The sequence below is a fragment of the Zonotrichia albicollis genome, chromosome Z, assembly GCF_047830755.1.
Source record: "Zonotrichia albicollis isolate bZonAlb1 chromosome Z, bZonAlb1.hap1, whole genome shotgun sequence".
Lineage (NCBI taxonomy): Eukaryota > Metazoa > Chordata > Aves > Passeriformes > Passerellidae > Zonotrichia > Zonotrichia albicollis.
Genome location: NC_133860.1, coordinates 6,954,380 through 6,976,931, shown reverse-complemented (window position 1 = coordinate 6,976,931; position 22,552 = coordinate 6,954,380). Strand labels below are relative to the sequence as shown.

General features: G+C 58.2%; 1 protein-coding gene across 1 annotated transcript in view; it reads left to right on the top strand.

The window, feature by feature from the left end:
* Positions 1–22,552, top strand: part of LOC141727061 (mothers against decapentaplegic homolog 4-like) — a 65,226-nt gene that overhangs the window by 21,940 nt on the left and 20,734 nt on the right. The window contains exons 2-8 of the mRNA XM_074532643.1: positions 380–721; positions 8,451–8,625; positions 11,385–11,414; positions 13,481–13,696; positions 15,728–15,838; positions 18,158–18,208; positions 20,691–20,874. Of these exons, the coding sequence (XP_074388744.1) occupies positions 473–721; positions 8,451–8,625; positions 11,385–11,414; positions 13,481–13,696; positions 15,728–15,838; positions 18,158–18,208; positions 20,691–20,874 (1,016 nt within the window). The 5' untranslated portion in view covers positions 380–472. The remainder of the gene's footprint in view (positions 1–379; positions 722–8,450; positions 8,626–11,384; positions 11,415–13,480; positions 13,697–15,727; positions 15,839–18,157; positions 18,209–20,690; positions 20,875–22,552) is intronic.

The following is a 22,552-nucleotide window of genomic DNA, read 5'->3' as shown; positions in this document are numbered from 1 at the left end:
TGCCTGGCACCATTCCTGCCCCCAGCTGGTGCCCGCTGCCCTCACTGTTCTGTGCCCTCTGTGCCCTCTGTGAAGTGCAAAAAAGGAAAATTCTGGAATATGGAGGGAGGGGAAGGATTTTCGCCGCCTATTTTTTCAAATATACCAAAAAATGATGTATTCCAATTAAAACTGTAGAAAATATCCGATAAGGAGGAATCTGTTTCCTCTTAAACACCATTCATTTTACACGGAGGGCAGCCATGTGCTCACATAACTTCCTGAATTAATTAACATCTCCCTCTTATTTTGTGCTACTTTTGTGCCTCTAACGACGTGGAAAATTCCAGAAACATGTGTTAAAAAAGCCATTCTAATGTCGATATTTTTTTCCTCCTAGGTTTTACCAACACTTACCTTGGATCATCAGCTTGAAAATCGTAACAGCCCCCCAAAAAAGTGACATTTGATCGGAAAGAACAAGCTGTGACAGATGGACAATATGTCTATTACGAACACACCAACAAGTAATGATGCTTGTCTGAGCATTGTTCACAGCTTGATGTGCCACCGGCAAGGAGGAGAGAGCGAGACTTTTGCCAAACGTGCCATTGAGAGTTTGGTGAAAAAGCTGAAGGAGAAAAAGGATGAGTTGGATTCTCTGATTACGGCCATAACCACAAACGGAGCTCACCCGAGCAAGTGTGTGACCATACAGAGGACGCTGGATGGGAGGCTGCAGGTGGGTACAGGGCAGAGCAGGGCGGTGTTCGTGCCAGGGAGCTGCCGGTGCTGGGGCTCGGCTGCCAGCGAGCTTCCCTTCCCTTCCCTTCCCTTCCCTTCCCTTCCCTTCCCTTCCCTTCCCTTCCCTTCCCTTCCCTTCCCTTCCTTCCCTTCCCTTCCCTTCCCTTCCCTTCCCTTCCCTTCCCTTCCCTTCCCTTCCCTTCCCTTCCCTTCCCTTCCCTTCCCTTCCCTTCCCTTCCCTTCCCGGAACCTTCCCTTCCCTTCCCTTCCCGGAACCTTCCCTTCCCTTCCCTTCCCTTCCCTTCCCTTCCCTTCCCTTCCCTTCCCTTCCCTTCCCTTCCCTTCCCGGAACCTTCCCTTCCCTTCCCTTCCCTTCCCTTCCCTTCCCTTCCCTTCCCTTCCCTTCCCTTCCCTTCCCTTCCCTTCCCTTCCCTTCCCTTCCCTTCCCTTCCCTTCCCTTCCCTTCCCTTCCCTTCCCTTCCCTTCCCTTCCCTTCCCTTCCCTTCCCTTCCCTTCCCTTCCCTTCCCTTCCCTTCCCTTCCCTTCCCTTCCCTTCCCTTCCCTTCCCTTCCCTTCCCTTCCCTTCCCTTCCCTTCCCTTCCCTTCCCTTCCCTTCCCCTGCACCAGGCACGGGGCCAGAGTGAGGGTGGCACCAGGGCACCGCTGTGTTCTGCTCCGCATGCTCTGACAGTGTGAGTGCGGCAGTGCCCCTCACACACCCAGCCCGGACACCCCTGTGCTGTCACTGGCACTGCCAGCTCAGTGATGTCACTGTCACTGTCAGCTCAGTGATGTCACTGTCACTGGTTAACTCAGTGCTGTCACTGTCACTGTCAGCTCAGTGATGGCACTGTCACTGTCAGCTCAGTGATGGCACTGTCACTGTTAGCTCAGTGCTGTCACTGTCACTGTCAGCTCAGTGATGGCACTGGCACTGTCAGCTCAGTGATGGCACTGGCACTGTCAGCTCAGTGATGGCACTGTCACTGTCAGCTCAGTGATGGCACTGTCACTGTCAGCTCAGTGATGGCACTGTCACTGTCAGCTCAGTGATGGCACTGTCACTGTCCCTGGTTAACTCAGTGCTCTCACTGTCATTGTCAGCTCAGTGCTGTCCCTGTCACTGTCACTGGTTAACTCAGTGCTCTCACTGTCACTGTCACTGCCAGCTCAGTGCTGTCACTGTCACTGTCAGCTCAGTGCTGTCACTGGCACTGTCAGCTCAGTGCTGTCATTGTCACTGCCAGCTCAGTGATGGCACTGTCAGCTCAGTGATGGCACTGTCACTGTCAGTCAGTGATGTCACTGGCACTGTTAGCTCAGTGATGTCACTGTCACTGTTAGCTGAGTGATGGCACTGGCACTGTCAGCTCAGTGTTGTCACTGGCACTGTCAGCTCAGTGATGTCACTGTCACTGTCAGTCAGTGATGTCACTGGCACTGTTAGCTCAGTGATGTCACTGTCACTGTCAGTCAGTGATGTCACTGTCACTGTCAGTCAGTGATGTCACTGTCACTGGTTAACTCAGTGATGTCACTGTCACTGCCAGCTCAGTGATGTCACTGTCACTGTTAACTCAGTGATGGCACTGTCATTGTCAGCTCAGTGATGTCACTGTTACTGTCAGCTCAGTGCTGTCACTGTCAGCTCAGTGCTGTCACTGTCACTGTCAGCTCATTGATGTCACTGGCACTGTTAGCTGAGTGCTGTCACTGTCACTGTCAGCTCAGTGATGTCACTGGCACTGTCAGCTCAGTGATGGCACTGTCACTGTCAGTCAGTGCTGTCACTGTCACTGTCAGCTCAGTGATGGCACTGTCACTGTCAGTCAGTGCTGTCACTGGCACTGTCAGCTCAGTGATGGCACTGTCACTGTCAGTCAGTGCTGTCACTGTCACTGTCAGCTCAGTGATGGCACTGTCAGCTCAGTGATGGCACTGTCACTGTCAGCTCAGTGCTGTCACTGTCACTGTTAGCTCAGTGCTGTCACTGTCACTGTCAGCTCAGTGATGGCACTGTCAGCTCAGTGATGGCACTGTCACTGTCAGCTCAGTGCTGTCACTGGTTAACTCAGTGCTGTCACTGTCACTGTCAGCTCAGTGCTGTCACTGTCACTGTTAGCTCAGTGATGTCACTGTCACTGCCAGCTCAGTGATGTCACTGTCAGCTCAGTGCTGTCACTGTCAGCTCAGTGATGGCACTGGCACTGTTAACTCAGTGCTGTCACTGGCACTGCCAGCTCAGTGCTGTCACTGTCACTGTTAGCTCAGTGCTGGCACTGGCACTGTCAGCTCAGTGATGGCACTGTCACTGTCAGCTCAGTGATGGCACTGTCACTGTTAGCACAGTGCTGTCACTGTCATTGTCAGCTCAGTGATGTCACTGTCACTGTCAGCTCAGTGATGTCACTGTCACTGGTTAACTCAGTGATGTCACTGTCACTGTCAGTCAGTGATGGCACTGTCACTGTCAGCTCAGTGATGTCACTGTCACTGTCAGCTCAGTGATGTCACTGTCAGCTCAGTGATGGCACTGTCACTGGTTAACTCAGTGATGTCACTGTCACTGTCAGTCAGTGATGGCACTGTCACTGTCAGTCAGTGATGGCACTGGCACTGGTTAACTCAGTGATGTCACTGTCACTGTCAGTCAGTGATGGCACTTTCACTGTCAGTCAGTGATGGCACTGGCACTGGTTAACTCAGTGATGGCACTGTCACTGCCAGCTCAGTGATGTCACTGGCACTGGTTAACTCAGTGCTGTCACTGGTTAACTCAGTGCTGTCACTGTCACTGTCAGCTCAGTGATGGCACTGTCACTGTCAGCTCAGTGATGGCACTGTCACTGGTTAACTCAGTGCTGTCACTGGTTAACTCAGTGCTGTCACTGTCACTGTCAGCTCAGTGATGGCACTGTCACTGTCAGCTCAGTGATGGCACTGTCACTGTCAGCTCAGTGATGTCACTGTCACTGTCCCTGGTTAACTCAATGTTGTCCCTGGTTAACTCAGTGCTGTCACTGTCCCTGTCAGCTCAGTGATGGCACTGTCACTGTCAGCTCAGTGATGTCACTGTCCCTGGTCAGCTCAGTGATGGCACTGTCACTGTCAGTCAGTGCTGTCACTGGCACTGCCAGCTCAGTGATGTCACTGTCACTGTCAGTCAGTGCTGTCACTGGCACTGTCAGTCAGTGCTGTCACTGTCCCTGGTTAACTCAGTGCTGTCACTGTCACTGTCAGTCAGTGCTGTCACTGGCACTGTCAGGTCAGTGATGGCACTGTCACTGGTTAACTCAGTGCTGTCACTGGCACTGTTAGCTCAGTGATGTCACTGGCACTGCCAGCTCAGTGATGTCACTGTCACTGTCAGCTCAGTGCTGTCACTGTCACTGGTTAACTCAGTGCTGTCACTGTCCCTGGTTAACTCAGTGCTGTCACTGTCACTGTCCCTGGTTAACTCAGTGCTGTCCCTGTCACTGTTAGCTCAGTGCTGTCCCTGTCACTGTCCCTGGTTAACTCAGTGCTGTCACTGTTAACTCAGTGCTGTCACTGTTAACTCAGTGCTGTCACTGTCCCTGTCAGCTCAGTGCTGTCCCTATTAGCTCAGTGCTGTCCCTGTCACTGTCAGTCAGTGCTGTCCCTGTCCCTGTCCCTGTCAGCTCAGTTCTGTCACTGTCACTGTCAGCTCAGTTCTGTCCCTGTCAGCTCAGTGCTGTCACTGTTAGCTCAGTGCTGTCCCTGTCCCTGTCCCTGTCAGCCCAGTGCTGTCCCTGTCGCTGTCCCTGTCAGCCCTGCAGTGACAGCACCCTGCTCCCTGGTTCCGCACTCTCTGTGGGCTGTGCTGGGTCAGGACTCACTCCCTGTCCCTTTGGGGCTGTGACCTCCTGGCACCCTGCCAGGCTGCTGGAGGGCTCTCTGTCCACCCTAGAGTCATTTTTAAATTTAATTTTTTTAATGGATTGGCATCTCCTGCCTGTAAACTTCATGGTGTAGCTCAGCACCTTGTTCCTGTTCTTGTGGGGCAAAGCTGCTTCGTGCCCTCAGTGGGGAAGGGAGCTGGGATGGAGCTGAGGGGGCTGGGATGGAGCTGGGATGGAGCTGGGATGGAGCTGAGGGGGCTGGGATGGAGCTGGGATGGAGCTGGGATGGAGCTGAGGGAGCTGGGATGGAGCTGGGATGGAGCTGAGGGAGCTGGGATGGAGCTGGGATGGAGCTGAGGGGGCTGGGATGGAGCTGAGGGAGCTGGGATGGAGCTGGGATGGAGCTGAGGGAGCTGGGATGGAGCTGGGATGGAGCTGAGGGGGCTGGGATGGAGCTGAGGGAGCTGGGATGGAGCTGGGATGGAGCTGAGGGAGCTGGGATGGAGCTGGGATGGAGCTGAGGGAGCTGGGATGGAGCTGGGATGGAGCTGAGGGGGCTGGGATGGAGCTGGGATGGAGCTGAGAGAGCTGGGATGGAGCTGAGAGAGCTGGGATGGAGCTGAGGGAGCTGAGGGAGCTGGGATGGAGCTGAGGGGGCTGGGATGGAGCTGGGATGGAGCTGGGATGGAGCTGAGGGAGCTGGGATGGAGCTGGGATGGAGCTGAGGGAGCTGGGATGGAGCTGGGATGGAGCTGAGGGAGCTGGGATGGAGCTGAGGGGGCTGGGATGGAGCTGGGATGGAGCTGGGATGGGGCTGAGGGAGCTGGGATGGAGCTGAGGGGGCTGAGATGGAGCTGGGATGGAGCTGGGATGGAGTTGAGGGAGCTGGGATGGAGCTGGGATGGAGCTGAGGGGGCTGGGATGGAGCTGGGATGGAGCTGAGGGAGCTGGGATGGAGCTGGGATGGAGCTGAGGGGGCTGGGATGGAGCTGGGATGGAGCTGAGGGAGCTGAGATGGAGCTGGGATGGAGCTGAGGGGGCTGGGATGGAGCTGGGATGGAGCTGACGGAGCTGGGATGGAGCTGGGATGGAGCTGGGATGGAGCTGGGATGGAGCTGAGGGAGCTGGGATGGAGCTGGGATGGGGCTGAGGGAGCTGGGATGGGGCTGAGGGAGCTGGGATGGAGCTGAGGGAGCTGGGATGGGGCTGAGGGAGCTGGGATGGAGCTGAGGGAGCTGGGATGGAGCTGGGATGGAGCTGAGGGAGCTGGGATGGAGCTGGGATGGAGCTGGGATGGAGCTGAGGGAGCTGGGATGGAGCTGAGGGAGCTGAGATGGAGCTGGGATGGAGCTGGGATGGAGCTGAGGGAGCTGGGATGGAGCTGAGGGAGCTGAGGGGGCTGGGATGGAGCTGAGGGAGCTGGGATGGAGCTGGGATGGAGCTGGGATGGAGCTGAGGGAGCTGGGATGGAGCTGAGGGAGCTGAGATGGAGCTGGGATGGAGCTGGGATGGAGCTGAGGGAGCTGGGATGGAGCTGAGGGAGCTGGGATGGAGCTGGGATGGAGCTGAGGGAGCTGGGATGGAGCTGAGGGAGCTGGGATGGAGCTGGGATGGAGCTGGGATGGAGCTGGGATGGGGCTGACGGAGCTGAGATGGAGCTGGGATGGAGCTGAGATGGAGCTGGGATGGAGCTGAGGGGGCTGGGATGGAGCTGAGGGAGCTGGGATGGAGCTGGGATGGAGCTGAGGGAGCTGGGATGGAGCTGAGGGAGCTGGGATGGAGCTGAGGGAGCTGGGATGGAGCTGGGATGGAGCTGGGATGGAGCTGAGATGGAGCTGGGATGGAGCTGAGGGAGCTGGGATGGAGCTGAGGGGGCTGGGATGGAGCTGGGATGGAGCTGAGGGAGCTGGGATGGAGCTGAGGGGGCTGGGATGGAGCTGAGGGAGCTGGGATGGAGCTGGGATGGAGCTGAGGGAGCTGGGATGGAGCTGAGGGAGCTGGGATGGAGCTGGGATGGAGCTGAGGGAGCTGGGATGGAGCTGAGGGAGCTGGGATGGAGCTGGGATGGAGCTGAGGGAGCTGGGATGGAGCTGGGATGGAGCTGAGGGGGCTGGGATGGAGCTGAGGGGGCTGGGATGGAGATGGGATGGAGCTGAGGGAGCTGGGATGGAGCTGGGATGGAGCTGAGGGGGCTGGGATGGAGCTGAGGGAGCTGGGATGGAGCTGACGGAGCTGAGATGGAGCTGAGGGGGCTGGGATGGAGCTGGGATGGAGCTGAGGGAGCTGGGATGGAGCTGGGATGGAGCTGAGGGAGCTGGGATGGGGCTGAGGGAGCTGGGATGGAGCTGGGATGGAGCTGAGGGAGCTGGGATGGAGCTGGGATGGAGCTGAGGGAGCTGGGATGGAGCTGAGGGAGCTGGGATGGAGCTGAGGGGGCTGGGATGGAGCTGAGGGAGCTGGGATGGAGCTGAGGGAGCTGGGATGGAGCTGGGATGGAGCTGAGGGAGCTGGGATGGAGCTGAGGGAGCTGGGATGGAGCTGAGGGAGCTGGGATGGAGCTGAGATGGAGCTGAGAGAGCTGGGATGGAGCTGAGGGAGCTGGGATGGAGCTGGGATGGAGCTGAGGGAGCTGGGATGGGGCTGAGGGAGCTGGGATGGGGCTGACGGAGCTGAGATGGAGCTGAGGGAGCTGGGATGGAGCTGAGGGAGCTGGGATGGAGCTGGGATGGAGCTGAGGGAGCTGAGATGGAGCTGGGATGGAGCTGAGGGAGGTGGGATGGAGCTGAGGGAGCTGGGATGGAGCTGAGGGGGCTGGGATGGAGCTGGGATGGAGCTGAGGGAGCTGGGATGGAGCTGGGATGGAGCTGAGGGAGCTGGGATGGAGCTGGGATGGAGCTGAGATGGAGCTGAGGGAGCTGGGATGGAGCTGAGGGAGCTGGGATGGAGCTGGGATGGAGCTGAGGGAGCTGGGATGGAGCTGAGGGAGCTGGGATGGAGCTGGGATGGAGCTGAGGGAGCTGGGATGGAGCTGCGATGGGGCTGGGATGGAGCTGAGGGAGCTGGGATGGAGCTGAGGGGGCTGGGATGGAGCTGGGATGGAGCTGAGGGAGCTGGGATGGAGCTGAGGGGGCTGGGATGGAGCTGAGGGAGCTGGGATGGAGCTGAGAGAGCTGGGATGGAGCTGAGGGGGCTGGGATGGAGCTGACGGAGCTGGGATGGAGCTGAGGGAGCTGGGATGGGGCTGACGGAGCTGAGATGGAGCTGGGATGGAGCTGGGATGGAGCTGAGGGGGCTGGGATGGAGCTGGGATGGAGCTGAGGGAGCTGGGATGGAGCTGAGGGAGCTGGGATGGAGCTGGGATGGAGCTGGGATGGAGCTGAGGGGGCTGGGATGGAGCTGGGATGGAGCTGAGGGAGCTGGGATGGAGCTGGGATGGAGCTGAGGGAGCTGGGATGGAGCTGGGATGGAGCTGAGGGAGCTGGGATGGAGCTGAGGGGGCTGAGATGGAGCTGGGATGGAGCTGAGGGAGCTGGGATGGGGCTGACGGAGCTGCGATGGAGCTGAGGGAGCTGGGATGGAGCTGAGGGGGCTGGGATGGAGCTGAGGGAGCTGGGATGGAGCTGAGATGGAGCTGGGATGGAGCTGAGGGAGCTGGGATGGAGCTGGGATGGAGCTGAGGGAGCTGGGATGGAGCTGAGAGAGCTGGGATGGAGCTGGGATGGAGCTGAGGGAGCTGGGATGGTGTTTCTGTTGGGTGCAGGAGCTGCCCAGCCCCTGGTGTGTTTGGGCTGTGTTTTGGCGCTGGCAGAGGGTGCCAGCTGGTGCCCTTTGTGCCAACCCCGTGTGTGTATGTGTGCCCCCTTGCAGGTGGCCGGCCGCAAGGGATTCCCACACGTCATCTACGCCCGCCTCTGGAGGTGGCCCGACCTGCACAAGAACGAGCTCAAGCACGTGAAATACTGCCAGTACGCTTTCGACCTCAAGTGCGACAGTGTCTGCGTGAACCCCTACCATTATGAGCGTGTGGTGTCGCCTGGCATCGGTGAGTACCCCCCGGGCACTGGGGGGGTGATCCAAACACCCTTGGGTGCAGGGAACACAGCATTAACTCGTGATGGCCTCAGGATGAGGCCTGCCTCAGGATGAGGCCTGCCTCAGGGTGAGGCCTACCTCAGGATGAGGCCTGCCTCAGGATGAGGCCTACCTCAGGATGAGGCCTGCCTCAGGATGAGGCCTGCCCTCAGTGGCCAACGTTGCGGGTGTGCAGGGAGAGGTTTTGCCTTTTGTTGGAGCCTCTCCGTGGGTTTGTGGGCACGCAGCTCTCACAGTTGTGGTGCCCCAGGAGTGCCTGAGCACAGGCCTGGCCTTGCAATGGAAAGGGGTCTGTGGCTGTGAGTACCCCCCTGAGCCACAGGGGGGTGATCCAAAACACCCCTGGGTGCAGGGAACACAGCATTAACTCGTGATGGCCTCAGGATGAGGCCTGCCTTAGGATGAGGCCTGCCTCAGGATGAGGCCTGCCTCAGGATGAGGCCTGCCCTCAGGATGAGGCCTGCCTCAGGATGAGGCCTGCCTCAGGATGAGGCCTGCCCTCAGTGGCCAACGTTGCCGGTGTGGAGGGAGAGGTTTTGCCTTTTGTTGGAGCCTCTCTGTGGGTTTGTGGGCACGCAGCTCTCGCAGTTGTGGTGCCCCAGGCCTGGCCTTGCAGTGGAAGGGGTCTGTGGCTGTGAGTACCCCCCTGAGCACTTGGGGGTGATCCAAAACACCCTTGGGTGCAGGGAACACAGCATTAACTCGTGATGGCCTCAGGATGAGGCCTGCCTCAGGATGAGGCCTGCCCTCAGTGGCCAACGTTGCAGGTGTGCAGGGAGAGGTTTTGCCTTTTGTTGGAGCCTCTCCGTGGGTTTGTGGGCACGCAGCTCTCGCAGTTGTGGTGCCCCAGGAGTGGCTGAGCACAGGCCTGGCCTTGCAATGGAAGGGGTCTGTGGCTGTGAGTACCCCCCGAGCACTGAGGGTGATCTGAAACACCCCTGGGTGCAGGGAACACAGCATTAACTTGTGATGGCCTCAGGATGAGGCCTGCCTCAGGATGAGGCCTACCTCAGGATGAGGCCTGCCTCAGGATGAGGCCTACCTCAGGATGAGGCCTGCCTCAGGATGAGGCCTACCTCAGGATGAGGCCTGCCTTAGGATGAGGCCTGCCTCAGGATGAGGCCTGCCCTCAGTGGCCAACATTGCAGGTGTGCAGGGAGAGGTTTTGCCTTTTGTTGGAGCCTCTCCGTGGGTTTGTGGGCACGCAGCTCTCGCAGTTGGGGTGCCCCAGGCCTGGCCTTGCAATGGAAGGGGGTCTGTGGCTGTGAGTACCCCCTGAACACTGAGGGGTGATCCAAAACACCCCTGGGTGCAGGGAACACAGCATTAACTCGTGATGGCCTCAGGATGAGGCCTGCCTCAGGATGAGGCCTACCTCAGGATGAGGCCTGCCTCAGGATGAGGCCTGCCTCAGGATGAGGCCTGCCCTCAGGATGAGGCCTGCCTCAGGATGAGGCCTACCTCAGGATGAGGCCTGCCCTCAGGATGAGGCCTGCCTTAGGATGAGGCCTGCCTCAGGATGAGGCCTGCCTCAGGATGAGGCCTGCCCTCAGGATGAGGCCTCCCCTCAGTGGCCAACGTTGCAGGTGTGCAGGGAGAGGTTTTGCCTTTTGTTGGAGCCTCTCCGTGGGTTTGTGGGCACGCAGCTCTCGCAGTTGTGGTGCCCCAGGAGTGGCCTTGCAGTGGAAGGGGGTCTGTGGGTGTGAGTACCCCCTGAGCACTGGGGGGTGATCCAAAACACCCCTGGGTGCAGGGAACACAGCATTAACTCGTGATGGCCTCAGGATGAGGCCTGCCTCAGGATGAGGCCTACCTCAGGATGAGGCCTACCTCAGGATGAGGCCTGCCTTAGGATGAGGCCTACCTCAGGATGAGGCCTGCCTCAGGATGAGGCCTGCCCTCAGGATGAGGCCTACCTCAGGATGAGGCCTGCCTCAGGATGAGGCCTGCCCTCAGGATGAGGCCTACCTCAGGATGAGGCCTACCTCAGGATGAGGCCTGCCTCAGGATGAGGCCTGCCTCAGGATGAGGCCTGCCTCAGGATGAGGCCTGCCTTAGGATGAGGCCTGCCTCAGGATGAGGCCTGCCCTCAGTGGCCAACGTTGCAGGTGTGCAGGGAGAGGTTTTGCCTTTTGTTGGAGCCTCTCTGTGGGTTTGTGGGCACGCAGCTCTCGCAGTTGTGGTGCCCCAGGAGTGGCTGAGCACAGGCCTGGCCTTGCAGTGGAAGGGGTCTGTGGCTGTGAGTACCCCCCTGAGCACTGGGGGGGTGATCCAAAACACCCTTGGGTGCAGGGAACACAGCATTAACTTGTGATGGCCTCAGGATGAGGCCTGCCTCAGGATGAGGCCTGCCTTAGGATGAGGCCTGCCTCAGGATGAGGCCTACCTCAGGATGAGGCCTACCTCAGGATGAGGCCTACCTCAGGATGAGGCCTACCTCAGGATGAGGCCTACCTCAGGATGAGGCCTGCCTCAGGATGAGGCCTACCTCAGGATGAGGCCTGCCTCAGGATGAGGCCTGCCTCAGGATGAGGCCTGCCCTCAGTGGCCAACGTTGCAGGTGTGCAGGGAGAGGTTTTGCCTTTTGTTGGAGCCTCTCCGTGGGTTTGTGGGCACGCAGCTCTCGCAGTTGTGGTGCCCCAGGCCTGGCCTTGCAATGGTAGGGGTCTGTGAGCTCTCTGAATGCATTTCCCTGTGTTCCCTTTGCAGATCTCTCAGGACTGACGCTGCAGAGCTCAGGTGAGTTGCCTGTGGTTGCTGCTGCTGCTTTTCCATGGGCACGGGCTGTGCCAGGCCTTGCCACCCCTCTCTGCCTCACTGCCAGGGCTCCCAAAAACCCTCCCCAAATCCCAGAGACCCCAGCCATGCCCTGTGTTGGCTGTTTCCCACCCTGGAACCCGCACAAAAGCCAAAAACCCCACGGCTCAGTGCCGCAGGTCGGTCAAAAAACACACCCAAAACTGCCTGCCACCTGCATGGTACATTGATTAATTGGATTGGGAATGCTAAATGTGATTAATAGGAAAGAAAGAATGGGAATTGTGTGATTAATTCTGCCGTTGGAGGAAGGAGTGTGATATCCTTGCTTTCCCTGAAGCTTGAGAGAAATTGGATGTGAAATCTCACGTGGGGATTATTCAGAAATCTGAGATCCCATGCTGGTAACTGCTTTATTTCAAAGCTTTGAGAGGGGAATTCATGGAGGAAGAAATTTGTGTGCATGGCAGGTGATTCAGGAGTCAGTGGCATACACAGAAATAAATTGTTGTAGGGGCAGAGGCAGTTCCCTAGCACTGTGTGTGGAATAATCTGAATTAATCTGAATTACTGGCTGAGCACTGGGTGGTTTCCTGTGGTCCTTGAATGTCAGTTTGGTTTTCCAGTCAGTGTGAATGGGATTTCCTTAGGATGGCCCCCGGGATGCATGAAGGTTGTGTGTTCACAAATGTGTGTTTACACGGGAGCTGTGTGTGTGCTGTGTGTCTGTGTCTGTGTGCGTGTGTGTGTGTGTGTGCTCTGTGTGTGTGTCTGTGTGTGTGTCTGTGTGTGTGTGTGGTGTGTGTGTGTGTGCTCTGTGTGTGTGTGTCTGTGTGTGTGTGTGTGCTGTGTGTGTGTGTGTGTGTGTGTGTGTCTGTGTGTGGTGTGTGTGTGTGTGCTCTGTGTGTGTGTGTGTGCTCTGTGTGTGTGTCTGTGTCTGTGTGTGTGTGTGTGTCTGTGTGTGCTGTGTGTGTGTGTGACTGTGTGTGTGTGACTCTGTGTGTGTGTGTGCTCTGTGTGTGTGTGTGTGTCTGTGTGTGTGCTCTGTGTGTGCTGTGTGTGCTCTGTGTGTGTGTGTGTGTCTGTGTGTGTGTGTGTCTGTGTGCTCTGTGTGTGTGTGTGTGTGTCTGTGTGTGTGTGTGTGTGTCTGTGTGTGCTCTGTGTGTGTGTGTGTGCTGTGTGTGCTGTGTGTGTGCTGTGTGTGTGTGTGTGTGTGCTCTGTGTGTGTCTGTGTGTGTGTGCACCCTGTATGTGTTTGTGTGTGTGTGCGTGCTCTGTGTGTGTGTGTGTCTCTGTGTGTGTGTGTGTGTGTGTGTGCTCTGTGTGTGTGTGTGCGTGCTCTGTGTGTGTGTGTGTCTCTGTGTGTGTGTGTGTGTGTGTGTGCTCTGTGTGTGTGCTCTGTGTGTGTGCCTGTGTGTGTCTGTGTGCTCTGTCTGTGTGTGTGCGTGTGCTCTCTGAGTGTGTGTGTGTGTGTGTGTGTGTCTGTGTGTGCTGTGTGTGTGTGTGTGTGTGTCTGTGTGTGTCTGTCTCTGTGTGTGTGTGTGTGTGTGTGTGTCTGTGTGTGTGTGTGTGCTCTGTGTGTGTGTGTGTGTGTGTGTCTGTGTGTGTGCTCTGTGTGTGTGCTGTGTGTGTGTGAGTGTGGTGTGTGTTTCTGTCTCTGTGTGTGTGTGTGTGCTCTGTGTGTGTGTGTGCTCTGTGTGTGTGTGTGTGTGTCTGTGCGTGTGCTCTGTGTGTGTGTGTCTGTGTGTGCGTGCTCTGTGTGTGTGTGTGCTCTGTGTGTGTGTGTGTTACTCTGTGTGTGCTGTCCAGGGCTGTGTGTGTGTGCCCTCTGTGTGTGTGTGTGCCCTGTCCATGCCCATTGAGTGACGGTGCCATCCCCATGCTGTCCCCATGTGTGTGCCCTGTCCGTGCCCCGTGAGTGACGGCTCTGTCCCCGTGCTGTCCCCGCCCTGCCCCGTGAGTGACAGCTCTGTCCCCATGCTGTCCCCACGCTGTCCCCACGTGTGTGCCCTGTCCCTGCCCCCTGACTGACACCTCTGTCCCCACAGCCCCGCCCAGCATGCTGGTGAAGGACGAGTACGTGCACGACTACGAGGGGCAGCCGTCACTGTCATCGGCCGAGGGTCACTCGGTGCAAACCATCCAACACCCGCCCAGCAACAGGGCCAGCTCGGAGCCCTTCAGCGCGCCCGCCATGCTGGCACCCGCCGAGGGCAGCACCACCAGCACCACCAACTTCCCCAACATTCCCGTGGCCTCCACAAGTGAGCTCCTGCCTGGGCTGGGCACAGGGGATGGGGCATTGCCCCCGGGGGTAATGCACTGCTGTGCCACCCAGCCGGTGCCACGGTGCCACAGCAGCTGAAAGGTGGCAGCTCCTGGCACCTCCAGCTTGTGTGGTGGTGGCTCGCTGTGCTACCCCAGATAATATTCCCATAAGGGTGTTGAGGTGCTGGCACAGAGTTTTTGACACTTTTCCAATGGGAGAGTTGGGTGTTTGTCAGAATGGAACAGTGCCCAGTGCCACCCTTCAGCGTGCCCGCCATGCTGGCACCACCAGCACCACCAACTTCCCCAACATTCCCGTGGCCTCCACAAGTGAGCTCCTGCCTGGGATGGGCACAGGGGGACTGGGCATTGCCCTGGGGGTAATGCACTGCTGTGCCACCCAGCCGGTGCCACGGTGCCACACAGCAGGAAATGCAATGCTGGAAGGTGGCAGCTCCTGGCACCTCCAGCTTGTGTGGTGGTGGCTCGCTGTGCTGCCCCACATAATATTCCCATAAAGGTGTTGGGGTGCTGCCACGGAGTTTTTGACCCTTTTCCAATGGGAGAGTTGGGTGTTTGTCAGAATGGAACAGTGCCCAGTGCCACCCTTCAGTGTGCCCGCCATGCTGGCACCACCAGCACCACCAACTTCCCCAACATTCCCGTGGCCTCCACAAGTGAGCTCCTGCCTGGGATGGGCACGGGGGATGGGGCATTGCCCCGGCTGTGCCATGCCTGTGCCACCCAGCCGGTGCCACGGTGCCACACAGCAGCAAATGCAGCGCTGAAAGGTGGCACCTCCAGCTTGTGTGGTGGTGGCTCGTTGTGCTGCCCCAGATAATATTCCCATAAGGGTGTTGGGGTGCTGCCACAGAGTTTTTGACCCTTTTCCAATGGGAGAGTTGGGTGTTTGTCAGAATGGAACAGTGCCCAGTGCCACCCTTCAGTGTGCCCGCCAAGCTGGCACCCACCAGCACCACCAACTTCCCCAACATTCCCGTGGCCTCCACAAGTGAGCTCCTGCCTGGGATGGGCACGGGGGATGGGGCATTGCCCCGGCTGTGCCATGCCTGTGCCACCCAGCCGGTGCCACAGCAGCAAATGCAATGCTGAAAGGTGGCAGCTCCTGGCACCTCCAGCTTGTGTGGTGGTGGCTCGCTGTGCTACCCCAGATAATATTCCCATAAGGGTGTTGGGGTGCTGACATGGAGTTTTTGACACTTTTCCAATGGGAGAGTTGGGTGTTTGTCAGAATGGAACAGTGCCCAGTGCCACCCTTCAGTGTGCCCGCCATGCTGGCACCCACCAGCACCACCAACTTCCCCAACATTCCTGTGGCCTCCACAAGTGAGCTCCTGCCTGGGATGGGCACAGGGGATGGGGCTGCTGCTGCTGGGCACTGCCCTGGGGGTAATGCACTGCTGTGCCACCCAGCCGGTGCCACGGTGCCACAGCAGCTGAAAGGTGGCAGCTCCTGGCACCTCCAGCTTGTGTGGTGGTGGCTCGCTGTGCTGCCCCAAATAATATTCCCATAAGGGTGTTGGGGTGCTGACATGGAGTTTTTGACTCTTTTCCCTGTGCCTGGTGCAATGGGAGAGTTGGGTGTTTGTCAGAATGGAACAGTGCCCAGTGCCACCCTTCAGTGTGCCCGCCATGCTGGCACCCGCCGAGGCCAGCACCACCAGCACCACCAACTTCCCCAACATTCCCGTGGCCTCCACAAGTGAGCTCCTGCCTGGGATGGGCACGGGGGACGGGGCATTGCCCCGGGGGTAATGCATTGCTGTGCCATGCCTGTGCCATGGTGCCACAGCAGCAAATGCAGTGCAGAAAGGTGGCAGCTCCTGCCTGGGATGGGCACGGGGGACGGGGCATTGCCCTGGGGATACCACCACAGTGAGTATCGCCCCGCTCCTGCTCCCCCTGTGCCCTCTGTGGTGGTGCCATGCCAGGGCCAGGGGCAGCAGAGGACGAGCAGGGCCCGTGCCAGGCTGGCACTGATGCCACCACGTGTTGTGTTTTTGCAGACAGTACCACCAGCTGGACCGGGAGCCGCACGGCCGCCTACACGCCCAGCATCCCGCACCACCAGAATGGGCACCTGCAGCACCACCCGCCCATGCACCCCGGGCATTACTGTGAGAGAATTCTGCTGTGCCCGCTGTCTGTGTGTCTGTGTGTGTCCGTGTGTCTGTGACAGCTGGGGGCTGGCTGGTGGCATCACTGCTGCCTGTGCTCTGCCCCATCAGCACCCTCATTTCTGCCTGTGCTCTGCCCTCTTGGCACCCTCATTTCTGCTTGTGAGCCCCTCACAGCCCCCTCACTCCTGCCTGTGCTCTGCCCTCATGTCTGCCTGTGCTCTGCCCCCATGTCTGCCTGTGCTCTGCCCTCTTGGCACCCTCAGTTCTGCCTGTGCTCTGCCCCCATGTCTGCCTGTGCTCTGCCCCCTCAGCACCCTCACGTCTGCCTGTGCTCTGCCCCCACAGCACCCCCATGTCTGCCTGTGCTCTGCCCTCATGTCTGCCTGTGCTCTGCCCCCTCAGCACCCTCATTTCTGATTGTGAGCCCCTCACAGCCCCCTCACTCCTGCCTGTGCTCTGCCCTCACATCTGCCTGTGCTCTGCCCTCTTGGCACCCTCACATCTGCCTGTGCTCTGCCCTCTCAGCATCCTCATTTCGGCTTGTGCTCTGCCCTCTCAGCACCCTCACATCTGCCTGTGCTCTGCCCCCATGTCTGCCTGTGCTCTGCCCCCATGTCTGCCTGTGCTCTGGCCCCATGTCTGCCTGTGCTCTGCCCTCATGTCTGCCTGTGCTCTGCCCCCTCAGCACCCTCATTTCTGCCTGTGCTCTGCCCCCATGTCTGCCTGTGCTCTGCCCCCATGTCTGTCTGTGCTCTGCCCTCACTCCTGCCTGTGCTCTGTCCCCATGTCTGCCTGTGCTCTGCCCTCACGTCTGCCTGTGCTCTGCCCTCATGTCTGCCTGTGCTCTGCCCCCATGTCTGCCTGTGCTCTGCCCCCATGTCTGCCTGTGCTCTGCCCTCATGTCTGCCTGTGCTCTGCCCCCATGTCTGCCTGTGCTCTGCCCTCTTGGCACCCTCACGTCTGTCTGTGCTCTGCCCTCACGTCTGCCTGTGCTCTGCCCTCTCGGCACCCTCATTTCTGCTTGTGAACCCCTCACAGCCCCCTCGCTCCTGCCTGTGCTCTGCCCCTTCAGCACCCTCATGTCTGCCTGTGCTCTGCCCTCTTGTCACCCTCATTTCTGCTTGTGAACCCCTCACAGCCCCCTCGGCACCCTCACGTCTGCCTGTGCTCTGCCCTCACGTCTGCCTGTGCTCTGCCCCCATGTCTGCCTGTGCTCTGCCCTCACATCTGCCTGTGCTCTGCCCCCATGTCTGCCTGTGCTCTGCCCTCATGTCTGCCTGTGCTCTGCCCTCACATCTGCCTGTGCTCTGCCCTCATGTCTGCCTGTGCTCTGCCCTCACTCCTGCCTGTGCTCTGCCCTCACATCTGCCTGTGCTCTGCCCTCATGTCTGCCTGTGCTCTGCCCTCACGTCTGCCTGTGCTCTGCCCCCATGTCTGCCTGTGCTCTGCCCTCACATCTGCCTGTGCTCTGCCCCCATGTCTGCCTGTGCTCTGCCCTCATGTCTGCCTGTGCTCTGCCCTCACATCTGCCTGTGCTCTGCCCTCATGTCTGCCTGTGCTCTGCCCTCACTCCTGCCTGTGCTCTGCCCTCACATCTGCCTGTGCTCTGCCCTCATGTCTGCCTGTGCTCTGCCCTCATGTCTGCCTGTGCTCTGCCATCACATCTGCCTGTGCTCTGCCCTCACTCCTGCCTGTGCTCTGCCCTCTTGGCACCCTCATTTCTGCCTGTGCTCTGCCCTCACGTCTGCCTGTGCTCTGCCCCCATGTCTGCCTGTGCTCTGCCCCCTCAGCACCCTCACTCCTGCCTGTGCTCTGCCCTCATGTCTGCCTGTGCTCTGCCCCCTCAGCACCCTCACTCCTGCCTGTGCTCTGCCCTCACATCTGCCTGTGCTCTGCCCCCATGTCTGCCTGTGCTCTGCCCCCATGTCTGCCTGTGCTCTGCCCCCTCAGCACCCTCATGTCTGCCTGTGCTCTGCCCCCTCAGCACCCTCATTTCTGCTTGTGAACCCCTCTCAGCCCCCTCGCTCCTGCCTGTGCTCTGCCCTCTCAGCACCCTCATGTCTGCCTGTGCTCTGCCCCCATGTCTGCCTGTGCTCTGCCCCCATGTCTGCCTGTGCTCTGCCCTCTCAGCACCCTCATGTCTGCCTGTGCTCTGCCCTCATGTCTGCCTGTGCTCTGCCCTCATGTCTGCCTGTGCTCTGCCCTCACATCTGCCTGTGCACCCTCACTCCTGCCTGTGCTCTGCCCCCATGTCTGCCGGGCACGGAGCCTCGTTGGTGCTGCTGTCAACCCAAACCCGCCTGTTTTCTCCTCAAGGGCCAGTTCACAACGAGCTCGCATTCCAGCCTCCCATCTCCAACCATCCCGGTGAGTATCGTGTCTGGGTGTGCCCAGGTGTGTCTGGGTGTGCCCAGGTGTGTCTGGGGCTGTGCCCAGGTGTGTCTGGCTGTCCCAGGTGTGTCTGGTTGTGCCCAGGTGTGTCTGGGGGTGTGTCTGGCTGTGCCCAGGTGTTTCTGGTTGTGCCCAGGTGTGCCTGGGTGTGCCCAGGTGTGTCTGGGTGTGCCCAGGTGTGTCTGGGGCTGTGCCCAGGTGTGTCAGGGCTGTGCCCAGGTGTGTCTGGGGGTGTGTCTGGGTGTGCCCAGGTGAGTCTGGGTGTGCCCATGTGTGTCTGACTGTGCCCAGGCGTGTCTGGGGCTGTGCCCAGGTGTGTCTGGGGGTGTGCCCAGGTGTGTCTGGGGCAGTGCCCAGGTGTGTCTGGGTGTGCCCAGGTGAGTCTGGGGGTGTGTCTGGGTGTGCCCAGGTGTGTCTGGGTGTGCCCAGGTGTGTCTGACTGTGCCCAGGTGTGTCTGGGGGTGTGTCTGGGTGTGCCCAGGTGTGTCTGGGTGTGCCCAGGTGTGTCTGGGTGTGTCAGACTGTGCCCAGGTGTGTCTGGGTGTGCCCAGGTGTGTGTGGTTGTGTCTGGGTGTGTCTGGGGCTGTGCCCAGGTGTGTCAGGCTGTGCCCAGGTGTGTCTGGGTGTGCCCAGGTGTGTCTGGGGCAGTGCCCAGGTGTGTCTGGCTGTGCCCAGGTGTGTCTGGATGTGCCCAGGTGTGTCTGGGCATGCCCAGGTGTGTCTGGGTGTGTCTGAGTGTGCCCAGGTGTGTCTGGGTGTGTGCCCAGGTGTGTCTGGGTGTGCCCAAGTGTGTCTGGTTGTGTCAGGGCTGTCCCAGGTGTGTCTGACTGTGCCCAGGTGTGTCTGGGGGTGTGTCTGGTTGTGCCCAGGTGTGTCAGGCTGTGCCCAGGTGTGTCTGGGGCAGTGCCCAGGTGTGTCTGGGTGTGCCCAGGTGTGTCTGGGGCTGTACCCAGGTGTGTCTGGGTGTGCCCAGCTGTGTCTGGGGGTGCCCAGGTGTGTCTGACTGTGCCCAGGTGTGTCTGGTTGTATCTGGGTGTGCCCAGGTGTGTCTGGACGTGCCCAGGTGTGTCTGGGCTGTCCCAGGTGTGTCTGGGTGTGCCCAGGTGTGTCTGGAGCTGTACCCAGGTGTGTCTGAGGGTGTGTCTGGGTGTGCCCAGATGTGTCTGGGGGTGTGTCTGGGTGTGCCCAGGTGTGTTTGGGTGTGCCCAGGTGTGTCTGGGCTGTCCCAGGTGTGTCTGGGTGTGCCCAGGTGTGTCTGGGGCTGTGCCCAGGTGTGTCTGGTTGTGTCTGGGTGTGCCCAGGTGTGTCTGGGTGTGCCCAGGTGTGTCTGAGTGTGCCCAGGTGTGTCTGGGGCTGTGCCCAGGTGTGTCTAGGTGTGCCCAGGTGTGTCTGACTGTGCCCAGGTGAGTCTGGGTGTACCCAGCTGTGTCTGGGGCCATGCCTGGGTGTGTCCAGGTGTGTCTGGGGGTGTGCCCAGGTGTGTCTGGGTGTGCCCAAGTGCGTCTGACTGTGCCCAGGTGTGCCCAGGTGTGTCTGGCTGTGCCCAGGTGTGTTTGGGGCTGTGCCCAGGTGTGTCTGGGTGTGTCTGGGGCGGTGCCCAGGTGTGTCAGGCTGTGCCCAGGTGTGTCTGGGGGTGTGTCTGGGTGTGCCCAGGTGTGTCTGAGTGTGCCCAGGTGTGTCTGGGTGTGCCCAGGTGTGTCTGAGTGTGCCCAGGTGTGTCTGGGTGTGCCCAGGTGAGTCTGGGTGTGCCCAGGTGTGTCTGGGGCAGTGCCCAGGTGTGTCTGGGTGTGCACACACGGGGTGTGACAGGCGGCTCTGTTCTTTAGCATAGCTTTAGTATATAAATATCTTTTAATATAATGAAAGAATTTTTTTAAATTTCTAAACTCATTTTAAAGAATCAAAAGATATTTTATTTATTTTTAAATTTCATACAATTAAATTATATTTAATATAAATAAAATTCTATTTTAATATATCTTAAAATCATATCATCATTACCATTATATATCGTAATATATAATAGATAATAGATAATAGATAATAGATAATATATAATAGATAATAGATAATAGATAATGGATAATAGATAATGGATAATAGATAATATATTATATATAATATATAATGTGTAGTATATAATGCATAATATATAAGGCATCATATGTAATACATAATATATTATGTAATTATAATTATATAATTAATAGATAATTATTTTAATAGTATTTAATATTTATATAATATATATTATGCTTAATGTAATAACATAATAATTATCATAATGATTACAATATAGAATAAAATAACACCATAAAATCAGCCTTCTGAGACACAGACTAGGGATTCTCATCTCTGGCATACAGTCAGTCCGTGTGTCCTGCATGTCTGTCTGTCCTGCCGTACTCTCCCACCTCTGTTTCCTGTTGTGTCTGACTGTTTCTGTATCATTGTTCAGCTCCAGAGTACTGGTGCTCCATCGCCTACTTCGAGATGGACGTGCAGGTCGGTGAGACCTTCAAGGTGCCCTCCAGCTGTCCCATTGTCACCGTGGATGGTTATGTGGATCCATCCGGCGGTGACCGGTTCTGCCTGGGTCAGCTGTCCAATGTTCACCGGACGGAGGCCATCGAGAGAGCGAGGTACCGGTGCTGTCTGTGTGGCCTGGGGTGTGGTGGGGGTCTGTGGGTGTGCACTGGGTGTGTATGTGTGTGTGTGTGTGTGTGGGTGTGTGTGCTGGGTGTGTGTTGGGGTGTGTGTGTGACCCTGGGTGTGCGTGAGTGTGGGTGTGTGCTGGGTGTGTGTGTGAGTGTGTGTGTGAGTGACCCTGGGTGTGCTGGGAATGTGTGAGTGAGTGTGTGTGGGTGTGTGGGTGTGTGTGTGTGTGAGTGACCCTGGGTGTGCGTGAGTGTGGGTGTGTGTGTGTGTGTGACCCTGGGTGTGCTGGGAATGTGTGGCTGTTTGTGTGAGTGATCCCAGTGTGCCCTGACTGTGCTGGGAATGTGTGTGTGTGTGTGAGTGATGCTGGGTGTGCATGAGTGTGTGTGTGTGACCCTGGGTGTACTGGGTGTGTGAGTGTGTGTGTCAGTGATCCCAGTGTGACCCTGGGTGTGCTGGGAATGTGTGTGTGTGTGTGTGTGTGTGTGTGAGTGACCCTGGGTGTGTCCTGAGTGTGCTGGGAATGTGTTAGTGTGTGTGTGTGCAGGGTGTGTGTGTCAGTGATCCCAGTGTGCCCTGGGTGTGCTGTGTGTGCGTGAGTGTGTGTGTGTGCTGGGTGTGTGTGTGCTGGGTGTGTGTGCTGGGTGTGTGTCAGTGACCCCAGTGTGCCCTGGGTGTGCTGTGTGTGTGTGTGTGTGTGTGTGTGTGTGTGTCTCTGTGTGTGTGAGTGTTTGTGTGTGTGTCAGTGATCCCAGTGTGCCCTGGGTGTGCTGGGAATGTGTGTGTGCTGGGTGTGTGTGTGTCTCTGTGTGTGTGAGTGTTTGTGTGTGTGTCAGTGATCCCAGTGTGCCCTGGGTGTGCTGTGTGTGCGTGAGTGTGTGTGTGTGCTGGGTGTAGGTCGGTGAGACCTTCAAGGTGCCCTCCAGCTGTCCCATTGTCACCGTGGATGGTTATGTGGATCCATCCGGCGGTGACCGGTTCTGCCTGGGTCAGCTGTCCAATGTTCACCGGACGGAGGCCATCGAGAGAGCGAGGTACCGGTGCTGCCTGTGTGCACTGGGGTGTGGTGGGGGTCTGTGGGTGTGCACTGGGTGTGCCCTGGGTGTGTGTGAGTGTGGGTGTGTGTGCTGGGTGTGTGTGACCCTGGGTGTGTGTGAGTGTGTGTGAGTGTGTGTGTGAGTGTGTGTGTGAGTGTGTGTGTGTGTGTGTGAGTGATCCCAGTGTGCCCTGACTGTGCTGGGAATGTGTGAGTGTGTGTGTGTGCTGGGAATGTGTGTGTGTGCTGGGTGTGCATGTGTGTGTGTGTGTGTGTGTGTGTGTGTGTCAGTGATCCCAGTGTGCCCTGGGTGTGCGTGAGTGTGGGTGTGTGTGTGTGAGTGACCCTGATTGTGCTGGGTATGTGTTGGTGTGTGTGTGAGTGTGTGTGAGTGTGTGTGTGTGCATGAGTGTGTGTGTGTGCTGGGTGTGTGTCAGGGTATGTGTGTGTGAGTGTGTGTGTGTGAGAGTGACCCTGGGTGTACTGGGTGTGTGAGTGTGTGTGTCCCAGTGATCCCAGTGTGCCCTGGGTGTGCTGTGTGTGTGTGTGTGCTGGGTGTGTGTGAGTCTCTGTGTGTGTGTGTGCGGGGTGTGTGTCAGTGATCCCAGTGTGCCCTGGGTGTGCTG